At 42.7% G+C, this 18,021-nt stretch overlaps 1 protein-coding gene across 1 annotated transcript in view; it reads right to left on the bottom strand.

The window, feature by feature from the left end:
- ASB13 (ankyrin repeat and SOCS box containing 13) overlaps positions 1 to 18,021 on the bottom strand; it is a 37,262-nt gene that overhangs the window by 2,481 nt on the left and 16,760 nt on the right. Inside the window, exons 2-5 of the mRNA XM_016219776.2 lie at positions 17,319 to 17,506; positions 15,942 to 16,092; positions 12,539 to 12,673; positions 486 to 677 (exon numbers count right to left, since the gene is read on the bottom strand). Coding sequence (XP_016075262.1) covers positions 486 to 677; positions 12,539 to 12,673; positions 15,942 to 16,092; positions 17,319 to 17,506 — 666 coding nt within the window. The remainder of the gene's footprint in view (positions 1 to 485; positions 678 to 12,538; positions 12,674 to 15,941; positions 16,093 to 17,318; positions 17,507 to 18,021) is intronic.

The following is an 18,021-nucleotide window of genomic DNA, read 5'->3' as shown; positions in this document are numbered from 1 at the left end:
TTTCTCAATTTATGAAAATTGTTGAAATAAAATGGTATTTAAAAGGAAAAATAAAAAGAATTACTGGTGAAATTTATTTTCCCATACTTGGAAAAGAAACATCATCTCCCAGGAAATGGTTAGCTGACAGACATGGATGGAGTTTGCCTCTAAGTTAATAATGATTTGGGTTGGGTATGGCTGGCAAAAATAGTTTTTTTTCAACTGATAGGTGTTTGAAGCCTCTTGTGGCTCTAATTCTATGTAAACTCATTTAAAATTTTGTACCCAAAGAAGACATCTTGTCCTTAGCCAGACCATTTGTACTTTGTTTCCTGAACAGTGAGGATTGGGTCTATATTCTCAGCCTCATATGGATTAGTCTGAGATTATTTCTTTCTCATAAATGATCTAATATATTGTCAGAACAGAGCTTCTTGCATAAGTGTCACCCGTGCAATTCTACAATGCATTGCATCATTCAAACAAGGAGAGCCTGGCCTCACTTTCGTAGTGCTCAAAGCACTTGGCAGGGGCACTGCTACTCCATGTGTAGTCTGAGGGTTTCTTCCCCCTGTTGTCCCGGGCATAGATGTTGCCTCCAAACTCAATCAGCATCTCAATGAGGTCCACGTTCTTCACTTTGGCCGCATGATGAAGGGCTGTCTCGTGAAGCTTTGCTGCATTCACATTGGCCCCTGTGGGCAAAACAGAAACAGGTATCACCAAGAGAGAACTTGAAGCTGAGATAAACATCAGCTTTGACATTTTCATCCAGCATAGTATACAGAAGCAATCCCCATCCAGGAAACAAAATCGATACATACTCTGCTGCAGCATTTTCAAAATCTTTTTCAAAATCCAAAAGCAGTGATTACTTTTTTTCTTATGATATAAAAAGCTAAAGAAAGGTAGCAATAATAAATAAATAGAACCAAAAAGAAGAAAAATTAAACAAACTTCCCTGTGAGTTATGAGACAGTTCTAATGCCCTATGCAGTCTGTCCCCATGGGTCCTGAGACTGGAAGCTCAGGTTTAGCTACTCAAGCTCTCTTGCCTGTCCTTGCACACGCACACACACACATGCACATACACACACATGTGCGTGCACACACACATCACAGGCACAGGACAGAGGCTCTAACAATGTGTGTTGCATGAATGAATGAATGTTCCTTAAATATAAATATTATTTTACAAAAAGGAAGCTCAAAGGGAAAATAGGTGATGTTCCCCAAACACCCTGGAGTTCAAGATTGGGAATAAAACAGGGATGTCTGCTTTCACCACTCTTACTCAACATAGCACTGGAATTTCTAGCCATAGTAATCAGACAAGAAGAAGAAATAAAAGGTGTCCAAATTGGAAAGGAAGAAGTACAACTGTCATCATTTGCAGATGGCATGATATTGTACATAGAGAACCTTAAAGATTCTACCAAAAAGCTACTAGAACTGAAAAATGAATTCAGTAAAGTAATAGGATACAAAGTAAATAACCAGAAACCAGTTGTATTTTGTACACCAAAAATCATAAAGGGAAACTAAAAAAAAAAAAATCCCATTTGAGGTTTGGTTCCTGGTCAGGGCACATGCCCGAATTGGGGGCCCTATCCCCCATTGGGGGCGTGCAGGAGGCAGCCAATCAATGATGACTCTCTCATCATTGATGTTTCTATCTCTCTCTCTCCCTCTCCCTTCCTCTCTCTGATATCAATAAAGACATATTTAAAAAAAAAAAAATGTCCATGCTACCCAAAGCAATCTATAGATTCAACACAATTCCTATCAAGAAGATACCAATGGAGTATTTCACAGAACTAGAAAAACTGTTTCAAAAATTTGTATGGAACCACAAAAGACCCCAAATAACAACAGCAATCTTGAGAAAGAAAAACAAAGTTGGAGGAATGACCCTCCCAGATATCAAACTATACTACAAGGCCATACTAGTCAAAACAGCATGATACTGGCATAAAAACAGACATATAAATCAATGGAAAAGAATAGAGAGCCCAGATATAAACCTGTGACTTTATGGCCAATTAATATTTGACAGAGGAGGCAAGAATATACAATGGGGTAAAGGTAGACTATTCAGTAAATAGTTTGGGGAAAATTAAACAGATACGTGCAAAGAAGTGAAACTAGACCAGCAATTTACACTATACACAAGAATAAACTCAAAATGGATTAAAGACTTAAATGTTACACTCGAAACCATAAAAATCCTAGAAGAAAACATAAGCAGCAAAATCTCAGACATTTCTCGTAGCAATATTTTTTCTGATATATCTGCTCAAGCAAGGGAAACAAAAGAAAAAAATAAACAAATGGGAGTATATCAGACTAAAAAGTTTTTGCACAGCAACAGAAACCATCAACAAAGTGAAAGAGAGAACCCACTGAATGAAAGAACATGTTCACCAATGAGATATTTTATAAAGGGTTAATATCCAAAATTTATAAAGAACTTATACAACTCAACACCAAAAAACAAACAATCCAATTTAAAAATGGGCAAAGAGCCCTAGCCAGTTTGTCTCAGTGGTTAGAGCATTGGCCCAAGGACTAAAGGGTCCTGGGTTTGATGGGGCCAAGGGCACGTACCTCAGTTGTAGGCTCAGCCCTGGTATGGGTGCAAGCAGGAGGCAACTACTCGATGTGTCTCTCTCACATCGATGTTTCTCTCTCTCTCTCTCTCCCTTCCACTCTCTCTGAAAGAGCAATGGAAAAAATATCCTTGGGTGAGGATTTAAAAAAAAAATAGGCAAAGGATCTGAATAGACACTTCCTCAAAGAGTACATACAGATAGATGGCTGATAGACATATGAAAAGATGCTCAATGTCACTAATCATCAGAGAAATGCAAATTAAAACCACAATGAGATATTACCTCACACCTGTCAGAATGGCTGCCATCAACAAATCAACAAACAACACATGTTGATGAAGATGTGGAGAAAAGGGAACCCTCGTGCTCTGTTGATGAGAATGCAGGTTGGTGCACCCACTGTGGAAAGCAGTATGGAGTTACCTCAAAAAATTAAAAATGGAGCTGCCTTTTGACCCAGCGATTCCACTTCTGGGAATATATCCCAAGAAACTCAAAACAGTAAATTGAAAGAATATATGTACCCCTATGTTCATTGCAGCATTATTTACAATAGCCAAGATCTGGAAACTGCCCAAGTGCCCATCAGTAGATGAGCGGATAAAAACGTTGTGGTACATTTGTACAATGGAATACTACTCGGCCATAAAGAAGGAAATCTTGGAGATTATTATACTAAGTGAAATAAGCCAGTCAGAAAAAGACAAATATCATATGATCTCATTTATATGTGGAATCTAATTAACAAAATAAACTGATAAACTAAATAGAAACAGAGGCATGGATACATGGAACAGACTGACAGCAGTCAGAGAGGAAGGGGGAGGGTGGGACTTGATGAAAGAAGGTGAAGGGATTAACCAAAGAACCTATATGCATAACTCATAGACAAAGACAACAGGGTGGTGAAGGGTGGAGGTGGGCAAAGGAGGGGGAAATGGGAACATCTGTAAGAGTGTCAACAATAAAAGTAAAGTTAAAAAACAAAAAGAGGGAAATCTTACCTTTTGCAACAGCATGGATGGACCTAGAGAATATTATGTTAAGTGAAATCAATCAGTCAGAGAAAGGCAAGAACCATGTATTTCATTTATATGTGGAATCTAATGAACAAAATAAACTAACAAACAAAATAGAAAAAGATTCATAGATACAGAGAACAGACTAACAGCTGTCAGAGGGGAGGGTCATTGGGAGGCTGGGTGCAAAAGGAAGGGATTAAGAAAAAAACAAAACCTGAGACACAGAAAAACAGCATGGTGATCACCAGAGGGTGGCAGGAGGTGGAAGAGGGTAAATGGGGGATATACAGTGATGGAAGGAGACTTGGCTTCAGGTGCTGCACACAACACAATATACAGATGATGTATTATAAAATTATATACCTGAAACCCATATAATTATATTAACCAATGTCACCCCAATAAATTCAATTTTAAAAAAAGAAAAAGAAAGTACCAAGTTCTTCAGAGTCTCCTAAGTCAATAAGGAGATTATAGAGAAAGGGGACAAAGGAAACGTAGGGTTTTTTGTTTATATTTCTGTTTTTTCATTCATTGGGTTGAACCTTCTAAATTCTGAAACCCTACTTTTTTCCCAGTTATAGTAGACATGCAATATTATATTACTTTCAGGTGTACAGCATAGTGGTTAGACATTTATGTGATTTACAAAGTGATCCCCCCCCCCATAAGTTTAATACCCATCTGGCACCATACATAGTTGTTACAATATTATTGACTGTATTCCCTATGCTGTACTTTATATCCCCATGACTATTTTTATAATTGGCAATTTGTACTTCTTAATCCCTTCATCTTTTTACCCAATCCTCCAAACCCCCTTCCATCTGGCAATCACCAATTTGTTCTCTGTGTCCGTGAGTTTGTTTCTATTTTGTTTGTTTTTTAGATTCCACATGTAAGTGATATCGTATAGTATTTGTCTTTTTCTGTCTGACTTATTTCACTTGGCATAATGTCCTTGAGGTCCACCCATGTTGTTGCAAATGGCAAGATTTCCTTCTTTTTGACTGAATACTATTCCATTGTATATATACATCACATTTTCTTTACCCATTTATTTGTTGATGGACATTTAGGTTATTTCCAGATCTTGGCTATTATAAATAATGCTGCAATGACCATGGAGGTGGGGACATAAGTCTTTTTGAGCTAGTGTTCTTGTTTCTTGGGGTAAATATCAAAAAGTGGGATTGTTGTGTCATAAGGTAGTTCTAGTTTTAGTTTCTGAGGAGCCTCCGTACTGTTTTCCATAGTGTCTGCACCAATTTACAATTCCACCATTAGTGCATGAGGGTTCCCTTGGAGAAAAGCATTATAAAAAAGTCAAATAAATATCTCAGAATCAGTGAAGTCATCCCTCCAATAATAGATTCAAGTCATAATCATAATGTCATTAAAGTGGGGGTTTTTTAAATCAGATCACCAGCAGGTGACCATGTAAGAGTAAATTTAGAAGGCCAAAACAGGAAGATTTAAGAGGGTATAAGACTATTAAATTTTCTAGTATCACTGCTAAAAAATATTTGAAAAACCCTGCTTTTTGATTTCTGACTTAAAATAGTGTCAAGCCCCTAGTAAAACATAAAACTGTTCATGACAGTGCTCATTGTATGATCCTAAGAGCACAGCAAGCACTCCATTACGATAACACAGTGAAGAGAAGTTCTCTCCACCTCAGAAGTCAGGTCAGGAAAAACAATCCCACAATTAGAAAGAAGGCTAAATCCCCTCATTATTTAATTTGGCAGATATGTATTACAAAAATAATACTTAAAAGCAATACATTAAATAAAAGAAACATTTTCCCTGCAATCTGACCACTGTACCACATCAGGGGTATTGTTCCAATACTCATTGATTGAGTAAACAATTGTTTAGTGTTGCAATCATAATGCAAATATGAATTTGAATGCTAAACACAAACGTGTAATGAAAAATAAATTGTAAAATCTACCAAATCTAAAGTTCAAGTAGCTTTCTCTCAGGTCATTAATCCTCTCAATTAAAAAAAATTTCTTTTTTAGGTTTTCAAAATAATTTTTATTTTTTAAAAGTTAGCATGTACATATAATAGGAAACTGAAAAACACAAGAAGCAAAGAACAAAGTCACCCATACCCACAAGCAGTTTACAGATATTCTTGCTAATAAAAAATGAAAGAGATTGTCTCTATTTTAGTGACAGGAAGGGGCACAGGGAAAGTAAAGTTACTCTCATGGTCAAGGACAAAACTAAGGCTGGAAATAGCTCTAAAAATCACACCTTTCCTTCCATCCCATCCCATGTGGTTTCTCAGTATACAAGGCCTCTGCAGGGTGACCCTTTCCAAGAGGTGGCCATCCCAAGGTACAAAACAGGATCTCTTAAAAACATGTTCTTGGCATCATTTGACTGGGCATAAAGAAAGGACTGGTGACTAAGAGGGAAGCTGGCATACTCTGCAGCAGCTGGAAACAGCAGGCCAGAGGTACACAGGGCAACATGGGTGGATCTCGAAAACAGGGTTAAGTGAAAAAACAGGAAATATAACACAATACCACTTATGTCAATTAAAAATACATGCCTCATCCAAAAATGTGTATCTTACAAAAACACATACAGATAGAACACATAGAGAAACACATTAGAACAGTGGGATGGGGGGCTAGAGAAAGCAGCAGGGGAGAAACGGCAGGGGGAAGGGAGGAGGGGGAGTGGCTTTGTGAGGACTGATGAATCATCATGTGCCTTGAACTGAATGGGGAGAGAGAGAGGAACAGCTAATGCCATCTGGGCATTAAAAATTCTCAACTTCATGCTTCAGAGAAAATGGGTCAAAGTCTGCTTATTAGCAAAATCTTGATTTCAAAGCAAAATGAGATTGCAGCGGACTAAGTAAAACCTTAGCCAGCAAAGACAGGGGCTGTCACCAGCTGAGCACACCAAGAACCCGGCACAATTCCTGGGCAAAGCAGGCACATGTAGCCCAGTACGACGCTGGCTGAAACAGTAACTGAGAAACATGTGACCAGTACTGTGCTGGGAGGGTGGAAGCAAACACTGCTCAATTAAGTCCTCTCAGTGCCTTTAGGAGAGTTAAATATTTACTGCCAGTGATCAGATTAAAAATTACCCCACAGTAATAACTGGACTTTCCCCTTCCTCTGCAAAAATCATCTGCAGCTCAGCAACTTGGCCTCACTGTCCACAAATGATCAACAGCCTCCTCTCCACCCCTGGGGCATACAAGGCCCCTACAGCTCAGCTCCTCCAGCAGAGCTGGGCCCTCTCTGAAACTGAGTGCGAAAGTGCCCGCATGTTTGTTTTCCTAGAGACGTAGTTGGTGGCCTTCATTTGATTTTTCCAAGAGGTCTGTGACCAGGCCCTCAAAAAGTTAAGAATCACTATTTTAAAAAAAATCCATATGCCGTCCTCTCTACTTTTCTGTATGTTTGAGATTTCCCATAGTTATATAATACTTTTCTTAAATAAGGGAAAGGCTGCATGTGATCTAAGAAGGATGTACAGGAGAGCACCTGAGATAAGAATAGCAAAGACTGAGGCTGGAGCTGACAGCAGAGGGGCACACAACAGCATGTGATGACACAGACACCTGGGGAACCGTCCCAGGAGAATTCTGTTCTTCCCATTCAAGCTCCCAGGTGTATGGAAACTCCCTTTAAAATGTACCAGGTCCCGTTTCAGGGCGTAATAGATACATGGTCCCTTTCCCGCTCCTTTCCAACCCTGCCCCGCTGAACTGCCATCCAGCAGTGTGGGGTGCAGTCCTGGGGTGGGAGTGAGCAGGATTTCCTAACCTCCAGCTCCTGGTGTGGGCCCTGATTGGGTTCATCCCTGCTCCCACCTAGACTCAAGGCAATTGGAATTCGCAGAGTCAGGCCAAAGGGACTGGATAAGGATTGGACACTGAACCCAATTCAAGCTGATGGGACATAAGGGGAGGTGTTAGGGAGACATCTGGGAGAGTTTTCACTCTTCTGAGAAAGCTATCAGAAAGCTATCAGACTGAAGCATTTGGATTTCAGCCTGACTCTGCTTTATCCATCCGACCACCCTGGGGACGCCAGGCATATGGTCAAGTGAACACCGAGGAAAGCAGAATCGCAAAATTCAAAGAAAATTTATGACACTATTGAAACTGGCTCTAGCTCTGATCCTTTCAGTTACCTGAACCAAGAAATAAAGCCCCCCACCCAGGTGGAGTTGGTCTCCTATTAGTTATGAAGGAGAAATCACTTCTGTAAAGTCCTAATTAATGCAGAGAGGATGTTGGGGTTAAAACCACTAATTTGATCCTTTCTCCTATAGCCACAACAAAAAGGAATAAAAACATGAAATGAAAAGTGTACTAAACACATGTATAGCAGGCACTCTGCAGAGGGTTAGTGTAATCAAACCTTTATTTTAAAAGCTAAGGTTTGTTGCACTGTAAACTCTTTATTTAAAAAGCTCAACAGTAATGATAGGTAGATACCCTAGCCCGACAGAAATGGGATCCAACCACCCGATGAGTGACTTGGCTGGAAGACTTAGGACTGTTTCTAATCGAAATATTTTATCATTATATAAAAAATAAAAACTGCCACCATGACCAACTTTACACAAAATGAATCTTTTTCACTGAAAAGACTTAAAAGTGACACCTTCAAACGAATAAGACTCACTAATAAAAAACTACATTTATAACTTATGCGCACATGACCATCATCGGAAGAAAATTCATATCTTTCTATTTCTGAACAGTTCTGTTTTCTATCCTAAGCTGCACACAAAATGGATGAGCTAAAATTTTCTCTCAAGAAAATATTTAAGTTGTGTTCATAGTAAAAACTCCTTACCAATACCCACTTTGGCCTCATTGTAAAACTCCTGTGGTAGATAGGTCCTGAATCAAACCTTCAGCTGGTTGAGTTGTTCTTTATTTTGTTTGTTTGTTTGTTTTTCACCCTGGGAATCTCTCTACCCTGAACACTTTTTGGTTTTTTATTTAATTTTTTTTTCAATTACAGTTGGCATACAATATTATGTTAGTTTCAGGTGTATAACAGTGATTAGACATTTATATAACTTACGAAGTGATCACCCCTATAAGTCTAGTACCCATCTGACACCATACATAGTTATCACAATATTATTGACTATATTTCCTATGTTGTACTATTTTTATAACTGCCAATTTTATATCTTAACCTCTTTCACTTTTTTCACCCATCTCCCAACCCTTCCCTCCCACCAAGCAACCATCAATTTGTTGTCTGTATCTATAAGTTTCTTTCTGTTTTTTGTTCATTCATTTTGGGTTTTTTTAGATTCCACATGTAAGTGAAATTGTATGTTATTTGTCTTTCTCTGAGGTGTTTTGTGTGGGCCTCTTTGGGGTCATCTTGTTTGGAACTCTCTATGCTTCCTGGACTTGTATGTCCATTTCCTTTGACAGGTTAGGGAAGTTTTCAGTAATTATTTCTTCAAATAGGTTTTCAATCCCTTGTTCTCTTTCTTCTCCTTCTGGTATCCTTCTGATGCAAATGTTGATATGCTTGATGTTGTCCCAGATGTCCCTTAAACTATTCTCACTTTTTTAAAATTAATTTTTCTTTTTGCTGTTCTGATTGGGTGTTTTCCACTACCTTGTCTTCCATATCATTAATGTGATCTTCTGCTTCATCTAATCTGCTATTGATTCCCTCTAATGTAGTCTTCATTTAAGTTATTGTACTCTTCACTTCTGACTGGTTCTTTTTTATGGTTCCTCTTTCTTGAGCTTCTCATTGAGTTCATTTATTCTTCCCCTCAGTTCAGAGCATCCTTATAACCAGTATTTTGAACCCTGCATGTGGTAGATTACTTGCCTCCATTTTGTTTAGTTCTTTTTCTGAAGTTTTGTCCTATTCTTTCATTTGGGACATGTTTCTTTGTCTTCTCATTTTGGCTGCCTCTCTGAGTTTGTTTCTAGGTATTTGGTAGGTCTGCTAGGTCTCCCAGTCTTGGCAGAGTGACCTTATGTAGTAGGTGTTCTATGAGGCCCAGTGGCACAGTCTCTCTGCTCACTTGAGCCAGGTGTTCCAGCAGTATCTCTTGTGTGGGTTGTGTATGCTCTCCTGTTGCAGTTGGGCCTTGATTTCTGTTGGCACATCAGTGGATGGGTTTGACCCTGAGGCTGACTAGCTGTGAGGACTGGCTTGATAACAGCAGACAAGCTGTTGTATGGGGGCTGGCCCCATGAAATGGGAATTGCTTCAGTGGGGCTCTGGTGCCAGCAAAGTTCACCCTTTAAGTGTGTCAGTTGTGAAGCTGGTTGGGTGGTACTCTGGTGTGGTTTGAAGCTGGCCACCAGGTGTGTTGGTTCTGGAGTCTGTTGGGAGGGGCTCCAGAACAGGTAAATGTCAGCTGTCATTTGTGTCCAGCTTGGGGCCACATAGTCATAGCTGCAAAGTGATCTGTGGTTGGTTACCACTTGTGCTCGGCTTGGAGGCATTTGGGAGAAGGTATGCTGTGAACCGAGACCAGCTGCCACTAGTGCCAGACTTGGGATACTTTGATGAGCACCACAGTGTGAGTTGAGGCCACCTGCCTCTTGTTCCAGGTATGTGAGGACTTAGTTGAAGCTATGTTCCAGGCCAACACTGGTGACAGCTTATGCCAGGATTGGGGCCACCCTTATGGGAGTTACAATGCAAGTTGAGACCAGTTGCCCCTTGTGCTGGGCTTAGAGCCACTTAGCAAGAGGTTCAGAACATGCCAAATCCAGCTGCTGCTTGTTTGGGATTTTTGTATTTTGAGAGATTTTAGAAAAGTCCTCAGAACAAGGTACATCAGGCCACTTGTGTGGAAAAGCCCTGGAAGTGGCTCGGGCAGGGCATGGGAGTTGGGTGGGGCGGGGCCATAGGGATTCACCAGGGTGGGGTTAATGGTGGTAGCCAGGTTAACGGAGAACTCAGATTTGGTGCCTGCTGGCTGGGTAGGACAAGGCTCAACAAAGAAGTAATGTCGCCTACCAGCACTTCTGTCCCCAGAGAAAGCTACCTTGACCCCTTCCCCTACATCTTAGCCCTGAAGTTAGTCAATTCAGTTCCTCCCCATACCCTCCTGCTGTTGTTTGATCTGCTGCCCCCACACTAGGGGCCAGAGCAAATGAGCCTGTGAGTGAGTGAGTGAGTGAGTGAGTGAGTGAGTGAGTGAGTGAGTGTATTAGCAAGTGAGTCTGTTCTCAGGCCCCTCAAAAGTAATACCTTGGTCTCCCGAAGCCCTCCATCCTCACTCAAATGGGATCGCCACTGGTTTTCAAACCTAGATGTCATGAGGACTCCTCTTCCCTGTGTTGGTGGTCCAGGCTGGGGAGTCTTATGGGGCGCTGAGAACCCTCACTCCTTAGGGGGAACCTCTACAGCCAAGATATCCCACTTGATTCTTAATCACTACGCTATTGGTGTGGGACCTGCCCTTGCCACGTCTCCACCCCTCCTACTGTGGTAGGCAATTAGGCAGACATGAGCAGAGCAAGGACTATGGGCCAGGTACAGAAGGTCACCAGGGTAGAAAACCTGCCCCGCCCCCACACACACACCAAAGGACAATGTAGAGTGGAACCTTGCCCCTTTCCTCCCCTAGCATATTGCTGGTCATGCAGTTTGGACCCCCTGACCTTTCCTCCCTAGAGATAACATCTAGGCCTCAGTTGTATTTCAGCTCCAGGCCCAAAAAAGCAGCAAAACCAGTTATGTGACCCCACAGCTGACCTCAGGACCAGCTGCATTGGATAATGACCCCTGCCCTGGTGCCAATCAACCAATCAGTGGAGACCTAGACCCTAGAAGGACACACCTGGAAAGCTTCTGAATATTCTATTGAGATCTTCCCCTGGGACCTCCCCTAAAATCTTCACCCTTAAAATCCTTAAGACAGAAGACCCAGTTCAAGCTCTCCCTCCTGGGGGCACACCCTCCTTTCCCTTCCCTTCCTTTCCCTTTCCCTTCCCCCTCCCCCTTTTCCCAGGCGCATTACCATTACCTTCCTACTCCCAAGCTCCTAGGGCCTTTCCTTTACCTCTATAACTTGTTTCCTAAACCCATTTCTTCTATGAATTACTTTTTCTAGCTCTGTGATTTTATAAATAAATGTTCTCTTATAGTTTGAGTCTTGGCTCTGAATTTTTTCCTAACCAGAACTCAAGTACTGAGGTTGCTGAACCCAGGTCTGGCCTGACCCCACCAGTCTAACACCTGGTGCCCTTCCCACCACCCACAACACTAATAGTCTTGATGTGGCTTCTTCTGTATATCCTTAGTTATAAAACTTCTGTTCAGCTAGTCATCAGGTAGTTCTCAGTGATGGTGGTTCTACAATTTAGTTGTGATTTTGAGGTGGTCATGGGAGGAGGTGAGTACAGTTTACCTATTCCACCATCTTTACTAGAAATATCCTGAATATTTTTAGAACACCTCACCATGACCTGGATTCCAAATGCTGCCAACCCCATTTTCCATTGGATCCTCATCTCTTTCTGGTTTAGACAGCAACCTTATTAAACAGGTTTTGTGGGTGGCTCCCTGTAGCCACTAAAAGTAATTATTAGCATTTGTTGAGCACTACTATACACCAGGCACTATGGAAACATTATCACAAATCCTCCCAACAAACCTGCAAAATAGGTTTTACTTTTCCAGTTTTATAGATATAGAACTGAGGCCCAAGGTCTCACGGGCCTGTGGGAGAGCTAGCTTCAGACCTGAGCTGACTCCACCACCTAGCTCTCGGCTGGCACATGGTGCATGTAAACCCGCATGGAGCAGCTCAGGTAAACACCAACACACTTGCTTGGAGCAGTGCAGATATAAATACTGATGCACCTGCATTGAACAGAGCAGGTAGAAACACCAACACACTTGCATTGAGTGGTGCAGGTATATAAACACAACGCACCTGCATTGAGCAGCACTTTGACACAGTCCAGATGCTCCCGGGCACAAGCAACGTGCAGAGGAGTCCCAAAATGGCAATCGTGTGCTTCCAAATTGGCCCCAACATCAATTAGAAGCCTCACACATTCGGAACTTCCTTAAGAGAAATGGAAGAGAATGAAAACTGTCAATGAAGATGTACCAGCGATTTTCAACCTTTTCCATCTCAAGGCATACATAAACTAATTACTAAAATTCTGTGGCACACCAAAAAACATATTATATTTTTTGCTTATCCGACAAAAAATTGATTTACAAATAGTAATAATTAATAATAATAATTACCCCCGTTGTGCTCCAAAGTTACTTTTTTTAAATCCTTACCCAAGGATATGTTTATATTGATTTTTTTTTTCTTTTTCTTAGAGAGAAGAAGGGAGAGAGAGAGAGAGACAGAAACATTGATATGAGAGAGAAATATCAACCAGCCACCTCCCATATGCACCCCGACCAGGGATCGAACCCACAAACTTTTCGGTATATGGGACAACACTCCAACCAACTGAGCCACCTGGCGCCAGGAGGATGTGCCCCCAGGAAGGATGTGCCAGACAGGGCAAAGTGACTTTTTTAAAAATCAGTTACCTAGCCCTCGCTGGTGTGATTCAGTTGGTTGAGTGCTGTTCCAATGACCAAAAAGCCACCGGTTTGATTCCTGGTCAGGCCACATGCCTTGGTTTTGGGCTTGATCCTCAGTATGGGGCATGCAGGAGGCAGCTGATTGATATTTCTCTCTCTTCCTTTCCCTTCCTTTCTCTCTAAAATCAATAAAAATAGATATATTTTTAAAATAAGGTGCCTATACTTGTATATAAGGATTTCTGGCACCAAAAATTAACCAATCATATGCAACCTTATTATGTGACATGACCAATAAGATGCAACTCTGTTATATGACCTATATATATTTATGGTTCAAGACAGGACATTCACACTGGGAGGCTATTGTTATGTTGTCATTGTTTTATTTGGCAATCTAAGGGAAAAGAGGTCAGTGCCCCTGACTGACTAAACAGTCAGGTATTGCAAGTTTAAAAAAATTTTGCAGTGCACTGGTTGAAAATTACTGATATATACATTTGAAATAATAAGCATGACATGGCATGAAATAATAAGTACTGATGGCTGGAACAGGTAAGCCCCATGCTTGGTTGCAGGAGCAGAGAGAAGAACCAGGACTACAAGAGCAGTCCATAACCCTGTGTGGCCCTAGAGATCAAGTGGATGGTTGTCTTTTCTCCTGAGGGAACAACAGTTCTCCAAGCCTGCCTGGCAGCATCAGAAATAGAGCACACAGCCAGCCCTGTTGCTGGGAGAACAGAAAGTTGGGGAATACCACTTCAGAGCAGCCAGAGAAGACTCTCCTCACTGCTCCCCAGCTCCTCAGTGGGAGAGAAGGTGCTCCTCTTTGGGGGCTGCCTTGTAAGCTATGTTGGGTACATCCAGCCTAGGGGTGCTGGCATCTCCAGCCCAAGCCTCCTCGGTGAACTACTTTAATTTTCTTACCATGGGTTCCCAACTCACAGACACTTTTCCTTCCTCTTCGCTGGCTCCTCTCAGGGTATCTTTAATATGGGTTAGGGTGGAGGTTCATCGTGTACAAGACTCCATCCTCTCTCATCTCTTGATCACACTTTCTGTCAGTAGCTACCAAATTTCCACCTCTAGCCCTGAAAACCAGCCCCTCATCTACAGCTATCTGCTGGCCATTCTTGTTTGGATGTTTTAACTACTACCAGGCCCTCTCCATCCCCTCCCTAGGGCACATTCTCCTGGCCAATCTATCTCAGCCACATTCCTTGCTCAACCCTGAATAGGTTTGGCCTGTGCTTTCCTCTCCCTCATATCAGGCCCATTAATTCTTCTGTTTTCTAAATGAATCCATGCCACTTGGACTCTAAGAGTTTTGCATTTAGATCACTGTGATGGTCCCCATCTCATCTCTCCACTTCCAGGATATCCCCCACTGCCACCATTTCAGTCTATTGAAGGATAGAACATGCCACCCCAAAATATGCCACTTTGGCATAAGGTTTATTTTGAGCTGAAGACAATTGAGAAGAAACAGATAGAAGAAAAGCTCTCTGCCCTCCCCCATACGGCCTAAAAGAAGGATGTATATTTGTAAAGATTTCCCCTCACCTCTCTACCAGGAAGGACAGAAGTTAATCACTAGAGACAACTCTAGGTGGAGTTGCTAAAACTGGTCCCATCTACCATTAGTTCCTCCATATATTTGCCTCCCCACAACTTGCCATCCTAGAAGCTCAAAGTCCTTTTCTTTTGTCTTGCCATTTCTCTAAAAATTTATTTTTCCAAATAAGCCCAAGTTCTAAACACCCCTTTGAGTGACATCTTGCCAAGTTCTCCTGTGTGTATCTGCGATGCACTACTCAAATTAACAAACTTCTGTTTTCTCTTTTTAATCAATCCCTTGTACCTAATTGGTGGGGCCCAGCTAGTGAACCTAAGATAGGTAAAGGAAAAATTTTTCCTCACCTACACCGTACATGGATGGCCACTAAACTAACCTTTCAATAATGCTGTTTTCCAGTCATTCAATGTCTGCTCAGAAAACTTCAAGAGCTGCCTGTAGCAATCCCCAGTGCCTGTGAACGATGAAAGGTGACCTAACTGTGGGAATCAAAGTATGAGGCAGCAGAGAACAATGGCCCTGTGTGAAGGCACAGAGGAGGGCACACTGCACACCCCAATGAAGTGCAATAAAGACAAACACTGTACTGGACAATCAAAATATAGGTTACAAGTTTGCAACCTTGCTCAAAAGAGTAGAATCCAAAATCCTTAGTCTGTCATTTAAAAAATTTCCACCAGCTGATCTCGTCTTAAATTTCCATTCTTATCTGTTGTAGTTATCTGTTGGGAGCTTCTGATCCAGTGAGACTCGATGTCATGTTTCCTGTGCACGGCCTTCCTTTTAACCTCCCACCATCTGGAGAACATCCACTCTTGGAAGGCAGTTGAAATCCCACCTGCTCCCTGAGCCTGCAGGACCCGCTCCTCCTCCTCTGAGAAAAACTGTCCTCAGGAATGTGTCTGGGTCTCATCTCCCAACTAGGTCAGGTGCTCACAAGACAAAAATGACAGGAAAGACTGAGAGAAAGACTGTAGAGTAGACCAATCTCCAGTGCTAGTGTCTGAAAGGCACTGAGCATCTGCTGAGAAATAGAATCCTATCATGGAAATAACAGCCCCCTACTCCTGGGTAAGGACTGTATCTCCAGGAGGAAAGCTGAGCATTTCCATGGCCAAACAACCAAGAGCCAGATACAGACCACGAACTCTCCTGGCTCAGACTATGGCTTCCACTTCCTGTCCACATGGCTCCCTTCCACCTGACTCACCGCTCATGCAGGCCTCATGCAGCGGGGAGGCTGTGTACAGGGGTGGGTTGACCTTGGCCCCATAGGAGAGCAACAGCTTCACGCACTCAATGCTGCCCGAGGCACAGGCATCACAGAGGGGGGTACTGCCATCGATGTTCCGGGCATCCACCTAGTGGAGAGGAAGAAACAGGTGTTACAGGACCAAGGGGGAAATGTGCTTTCTCATCCCGATGCACATTCATCTGGGCAAAGACACTTCTTAGTTTTTCTAAGAAGTTCTTAGGTTTTCTAGTATGTACTAAGGCATAGTGCCAGGCAGGGGAGTTTATGGATCAAAGGAACTTGGGCTGGGATCACCTATTAGCCTCCTAAGCACAGGCGTCATTCTGTCTGGGGTTTTTTTCATTCTCAGGCAGGAACGACTCAGCCTCACTCTCACCACCACCCAACACTTAATATGCACAGAGCAGGCAAGAGAGCTCCAGGTTCCAGCTGAAGAAGTCAGGGCATAAAAAGGGGCTTTAACTCCAGCCTCAGCTAGGAGTGTCTGAAACTGCTTAACATGCTTCCTCTAGTTGGAAAAACATAGGGCAGGAAAAAAGGCAGCTCCCCATCTGGCAGATTCTGCTTAGAACTTGTCCAAATGCAGCTGCTATTTGGGTGCATGCTGAAGCTTGTTCTACTTCCTCTTGAACTGCCTTCATGGCCAAGCTTCAGGAAAGAGTAAGCAGTGCACAATCTTCACTTAGACCTCACTCTGAACCCCAGCACCATCCAGCCCGGCAGTGTCCAGCCCACTGTGAAACGTCCAGCAATTCTGCCAGCCAGAAAGCACTAAGGGCTGAAATCAGTGAGGCATGTGTACTTACACTGGGAAAAGCAGCAAATCAGATCAGAATCTTGTTTTTTATCCTTTTTACCTTTTCTTTAGAAAGCAGTTTGCCAGCATCCCTTAGTCATCCTGCTCTCTGAGCCCAAACAGCAGCTCTTGAGCCAAGGCCCAGACAGCCCTCCAGAGAGCCTGTGACACACATGGCCTGCTTGCCTAATGCAGAGCAGAGCATTCCCTCCACCACTTTGCTAAAACTGCCTTCTCTTGGGCCACCAGTAACCCCCTAACAGCCAAGTGCATGACCACATTTACTGGTGCTAGTGTGCGGCTGACACAGAGACCTCCTCTCCTCTCCCTGAGCTCCCATCACACCCCATTCTGGTTTCCTTTTTCCTTTTCTGCTCCGTTTTCTGCAGTGGTTTCTTTACTTCCCGTGGGTTTGCAAATCACACAATGCAAATCCCAAACCCCTTATTTTCCTCCCTCTCCATGTCCCTTGAGCTGGTCCCATCTATGCCCGCAGCCACAGCCAAGCTCCATGAGTGTCCTAAAGAACCGCTCACCTGGGCCCCAGCAGCCAGCAGCAGCTGCACGCACTGTGCCTGGCCCTGCAGACTGGCTGTGTGCAGGGGTGTGATGGAGTCCACCGTGACCTGGTTGACACAGGCACCACTCTCGATCAGCTGCTGCAGCTCCAGGGCTTCACCACGATGGGCAGCTTCATGTACAGGGGTACGCTCCACCCAGAAACCTGGAAAAGAAACAGACCTAGTACTGAGACCAGGTCAAATTAACACAAGTACAAGTCCAGGGACCCTTGACGAAACCCAGACACTGCACATGATCATGTAATTGGTCTTTGGCTGTATATAAGGGCTTTGCTCACCTCCTTGGCCTATCTCCCACACTACCCCACAAACCCCACTTTCCAGCCACACTCACAGCTCATCATTGAACCCTGCTTTGTCATACTGAACCTCCTTGCATGTAGTCTTCTTTGCTTGAAATGCTGACCTTTGCCCTCACCACAATCATCCATACTCCAATATTCCATTTAGATGCCTACATACTCCACATGGACCCAGGCAAAATATATCCTTCTCTGGGAAACACTTCTCCCACAATACTCACATATAAACACTCATTTACACTGTCCCCCTCCATGCCTGGAAGTGCCTTGAAAGTAGAGAACAGGTTTTAATGATTCAATTTTAGTGGATTCCTCAGGATTTTCTACACACAAAATCATATCATCTGCGAATAGAG

Source organism: Miniopterus natalensis, chromosome 1 (assembly GCF_054644295.1).
Source record: "Miniopterus natalensis isolate mMinNat1 chromosome 1, mMinNat1.hap1, whole genome shotgun sequence".
Taxonomy (NCBI): domain Eukaryota; kingdom Metazoa; phylum Chordata; class Mammalia; order Chiroptera; family Miniopteridae; genus Miniopterus; species Miniopterus natalensis.
Note: the sequence above shows the minus strand (reverse complement) of the source record. Positions and strands in the feature narration are given on the sequence as shown.